Source organism: Gavialis gangeticus, unplaced genomic scaffold (genome assembly GCF_001723915.1).
Source record: "Gavialis gangeticus isolate Ggan-Ray unplaced genomic scaffold, GavGan_comp1, whole genome shotgun sequence".
NCBI classification, from domain to species: Eukaryota; Metazoa; Chordata; order Crocodylia; family Gavialidae; genus Gavialis; species Gavialis gangeticus.
In genome coordinates, this window is record NW_017729004.1 from 18,704,397 (window position 1) to 18,709,184 (window position 4,788).

The window sequence follows — 4,788 nt, forward strand, 5'->3', positions numbered from 1 at the left end:
AAGAACTGTTTTTGATATCTATTTGTTTCGTGTCACAAGGATGTCCCTTGAACTGTCCTCTGTAGCCTTCTAATCTAGTTCTCTGGAGGCAGGTATCTTTATAGCAGATGTGAATTGCTGTCAACCATTCAGTACTTTTTAGCCATCTTGAATGCATCTAGTTCTTTCGGTCATGACCACGAGTAACTCTTGGTCATGAGTTGTTAGTCCACTCCAGCACATAGTCCATCCTGCTCTGTATTGGGGTAGGATGAAGATTAAATCCTAGGTCGCTGTCATTTTTGGCCTAATATCCTCAATTGATGGGGATTGAAGCCATATGAACAAAAATGTGGGAAACAGACTGAAAATATTGGAGTAGTCCTTGGCACCTTTTAATTTTTGATGCACAGAGTTGTTTGAGAAAGTGTGATGGGATAGTAACTTTTCCTTACACCATTCATTGGGATTATTTGTTATACTTCTTGATTCCTCTCCTTTTATATGGAGGTATCTGCCTTGTTAGTGGTTTGTCTGGCTCTTTCACTCTTACTTGGTCAAAGACCAAGTGCCTTCTATTCTCACTCTTGTTGGTTGTTGATTCATCCATTTTATCCATAATTGTTTCTTAGTTTAAGGACACTTGCGGGATTAATTTGGTGTGTGTGTACAATCTCTTCTCATTATTGATCTTTTGATATTCTGGGAGGCTTTTTTTTAATGTTCTCTGGCTAGAAAATAAAGTTGGTGGAAAAATAATCTGTTTTCTTCCTAGGAGCAGCTCTTTGCTCCAAATTGAATGGGCTTCAATTAAACTGAAATGCCTTGCCATGTAGTTCTAGCTAACTCTCAAATCTAGTAATTGCAATCTAGATTTTCTGTTGGGTATTCAGGTAGATTACTTGAACAATTGGCAAGGATTTATCCTTTCCATTACTCGTGTATTATCAACAGGAATTTACTTCTCTGGTCATTTTACATCTGCAGGTTTGTGCGCCCTGTTTAGGTGCCTAAGCTTACTTTGAGGGGTTGTATAATTCATGGGGGGTGGTGAATAGAACATCAGTCTCTTGCTAGGTTCTGCTTCCTGTGTAAGGAAGTGTACACTCAACCCCAAGGCATATTTTAAATCCAGTATGTAAATCCAGCAAATAACATCGGGGTTTAGAGGTTACCAACACAGACATTTCTAGAATGGTAACTTTAAATGTGTCCTGTTGCTGTAACGTGGGAACTGTGTGTGCTGCCGCTCCACAGTTCTCTCCAATCTGTCTTCCTCTATAGTTGGGAGAGAACATTAGTCAAGCATGTCATCCGAAAGACATGAGCAGATCCAGGCATAGCACTTAGTTATGTGCAGACATTACACTTTTACTGGGTGAGTTGCTGTTCCCTTGGTAGAAACTACAAGCATATAAGCATTTGCTCAGTTTTTCCCAGAGGAAACATTGCCTTGTCCAGGAGAAGGATCTTCTAGGCATTGACTTAAGTGTGATACATAACTGCTTTTCACATTTTATATATCTATGTTTTCCAGTGAACTTGAAGATGATTTGCTTGGAGAGGATTTGCTCGCTGGTAAAAAGGTAAGACCTACCTGCATTTAATGTTTGCTTTTAAAGCTGGAAGGAGTTATTGCAGGAACTTGTACGCCCTGGGAGGGCGTAGGGGTACAGGGGGAGTCATGTACCCCCTGGATCTGTGTGGGGCAGGGCAGGCTGCAGACGGGGCTGCATTGGCCTCTTCTTGGTGGGGGCTGGGCTTGGAGTGGGTGCCAGTGGTGCTGGGAGGATGCTGTATCCACTTCAGACTTTGCTGCAGCCCCCACTTCCCAGTGTGTGGGTGGAGGCAGGGCACTGAGCTGGGGCAGTGCCGGGCAGCTGGTGGTGGTGGCAAAATCTGGGGTGGATGCAGCATCCTCCCAGTGTCTCTGGCACCTGCTCAGAGTCCAACCTCTGCTGAGAAGAGCCCCGTGCAGCCCCAGCTGCAGCCTGCCCCATGCAGATCCAGTGGGCACACGCCCCCATGAGCCACGGCTCTGCCACTCCCCTGTCCTGCCTTGGCAGTGCCTGCCCCTACCCTCTCCCTTACTGTGGGGAGGCATTGGCCTGCTCCCCCATGCCCCTTTCCTCCCTCCCTCCCCTTCCACCACACCAGACTTACCAGCTGGCAGCAACTGTATTGGAAATTGGATCAGTATTGGCCAATGTGCCTCCTTAAATATTGGCTGTTGGTATCGGCTCCCAAAATCTGTCGGTGCACCTCTACAAGCTAGTGATTTGCATCTCTTCCCCAGGACGTAACAGTTTATCTTCAACAGATTGGGAAGATAGATAAGAAGATGGGTAGCCACAAGGGCTCCCAACTATCTCCTTTGTTTCTGTGCATGTCTCAGTTTTAAGATATCCCAGGTTCTTTGACTGCTAGTAGCTGTGATGGTATGATGGGGCATGGATTGCTCTATACATGCCTTGTTATATTCCTCTTAAAGCAAATGCTGCTTGTTACTCTTGAAATGGGATACTGGGTTACATGGAACTTCAGTTTGTCCCTGAATGGCAATTCTTATGTTCCTACAGAGTAGTAAAGTGTCCATTCTCGTTCTATTTCCCACAGTAGGTTATCCATAATATCAATTAATTGGGGAGCAAGTGGTACTGACAGGACTGATAAGAGGGGAGAACAAGGAATCCTCTCTTCTTCCCATAGACCTGTGATCCTTGATTAGATACCTGCGCCCCAAACCAGATGGGTGTGCGGGAGGGGAATTGGAAAGGTGTGGGATGGTTGGGGGGGGTACATGTTCCCTAGATTTGTGTGCAGGGTGTGTGGACTGTCTGCTGCGAGGTGCTGTGCCTGCCTCTTCATAGTGGGGGCACTGGGCCAGGGCTGTGCTTGGGGCAGGGTGGGCAGGTGGCGGCTTTGGGACAGAGGGTTATGGGGAACAAATTTTGGGGTGGCCATAGCCTACCCTGTAGCCCCTGCTCCTAGTGCTGCTGCTGCCTGCCCCACTCTCATCCACCCAGAGTGCAGCCCTAGCTCTGCCAAGAAGAGGCCAGCGCAGCCCCCGGCCCCGAGCCCACAGTAGGTAGCCTGCCCTCACCCCATGTACAGGCCTGGGGGGCCCTTCCCCCATACCTCCCTTGGGGCTGCGCGCAGCTGCAGGAACCACCCCCTGGATGAGCCGCCCAAGGCTCCCCACCCTGGCTGGGCAGTGCCTGTCCCTCTCCCATCCTCACTCCCTCCCTCCCTCTCAGTGGGGGTCTTGATCTGTTCTCCCCACACCCCTTCCCTCTCCCTGCCCCTTCCGCTTCATAGACTTACTGGCCGGACGGTGTTGTCCAAACTGCTGGGTTGCATGTCTGCTCTTGGATCAGTATTGGCTGATATGGCTGGTTAATAATTGGCCATTGGTATTGGCCCAAAAAGATCTGTATTGGTGCACTCCTACTTGTATATTTAAGTCCTTTTTTCTCTCTCCTTTTTAGGAGTGGTGTATGCATGTGGGGGTAGGGAACGATTCAAGTAACTTATCCAGTTATGTAGTTGTTTTTTCTATATAGTAACTTTCTTTATTAAAGATGTGACAAATTGAAAAGAGGTCAGGAAAAGACAGCAACAAATTTATGCCTGAATATTTTTTCTCTTGTCTGAACTCTTCTTTCTTTTATCCTACTTTCTGACCTCTGTATCCTTTTCTAGTATTTGTCTCCCAAATTTGTTTCATTTAAAGTAACATGTTGTTCTCCTTTATCCTGTCTGTTTCTAGATCATTAATGAAGTTGTTAAATAAAGTAGGTCCTAATACCAACCATTTCAATACCCCCAGGCACCCGCAAACAGCGCCTCCCCCCCCATCATTATATTGCTTGATCATTACCTTTTAGTTTATTGTCCTATGGCCAATTTTTTGTCCCTGTGGCAATGTTGAAATCTAAGCCAATTTGAATGCATTTTACCAGGTTTCGTGAGAGACTATCAAATGCTTCACTGAAATTCAGATATGTTTTCCACAGTATTCCTTTCATCATCTGATCTATATAAGTTTTTTCAAAAAGAAATGAAATTTGTCTGGCCAGTTTTGAATTCATTATGAAAGCATGTTGCTTATTGTTTGTAGTTTTTGTGAGACGGTGATTATTACCATGTACTTTTTTTTGTACGTTTTAAAAAATGTTATATTTTATAACAAGAACCAGATGTTCACAACTCACCTCTTATGTTAACCTAGAATCAGTCTGACTTGTCAGATGAAGAGCTGAATGATGATCTTCTACAGAGTGACAATGAAGAGGAACAACATTTCAGGTATCCATTTCTTGGTTTCTGAATTTTATGGATTAAATTTAATTTGAATAATTTCCTGCTGAATAACATAGGTAAACTTTTACAATTGGAGCATTAGAGCTGATGGACTAGAGATCAAAATAGAACTACTTTATCAAAATCCCTGCTTTGCAGAAATTTGTATTGTCAAAAATGGTTTAACTACATAATCTAGTTTAAAATGGCTTTCTTCTAATCTAGGTACAACATTTACAACATTTTTATATTTGCATTGTATTTTTTTATGCAATTTTCTATTGTATTTTTTTGTGCAATCTATTTTGATTTTATTCTTACTGTATCAGTGGTTTAAAAAACGAGCTCTGTAAAATTCTGTCAATGCCTCGTATTGCCTATGCGTTATTCTCTGGCCAGCATTGAATAATGAGTGTTAGGGTGTTTCAAATAAACTGTTAAAACTGTCAGTTAATGTCATTTAAATAATAGTTTCATACCTTCTAGGGTTGGAAGGGACCTGAGCAG

General features: G+C 43.9%; 1 protein-coding gene across 8 annotated transcripts in view; it reads left to right on the forward strand.

Annotated features, from left to right (window-relative positions):
• Positions 1-4,788, forward strand: part of RBM33 (RNA binding motif protein 33) — a 224,858-nt gene that overhangs the window by 35,110 nt on the left and 184,960 nt on the right. For all 8 annotated transcript variants that reach the window (XR_002095780.1, XM_019508146.1, XM_019508151.1 and 5 more), the window contains exons 3-4: positions 1,517-1,565; positions 4,211-4,287. Coding sequence is in view for 7 of the 8 variants with exons in the window: in XM_019508146.1 (XP_019363691.1) it covers positions 1,517-1,565; positions 4,211-4,287 (126 nt within the window). In the remaining variant the exon portion in view is untranslated. The remainder of the gene's footprint in view (positions 1-1,516; positions 1,566-4,210; positions 4,288-4,788) is intronic.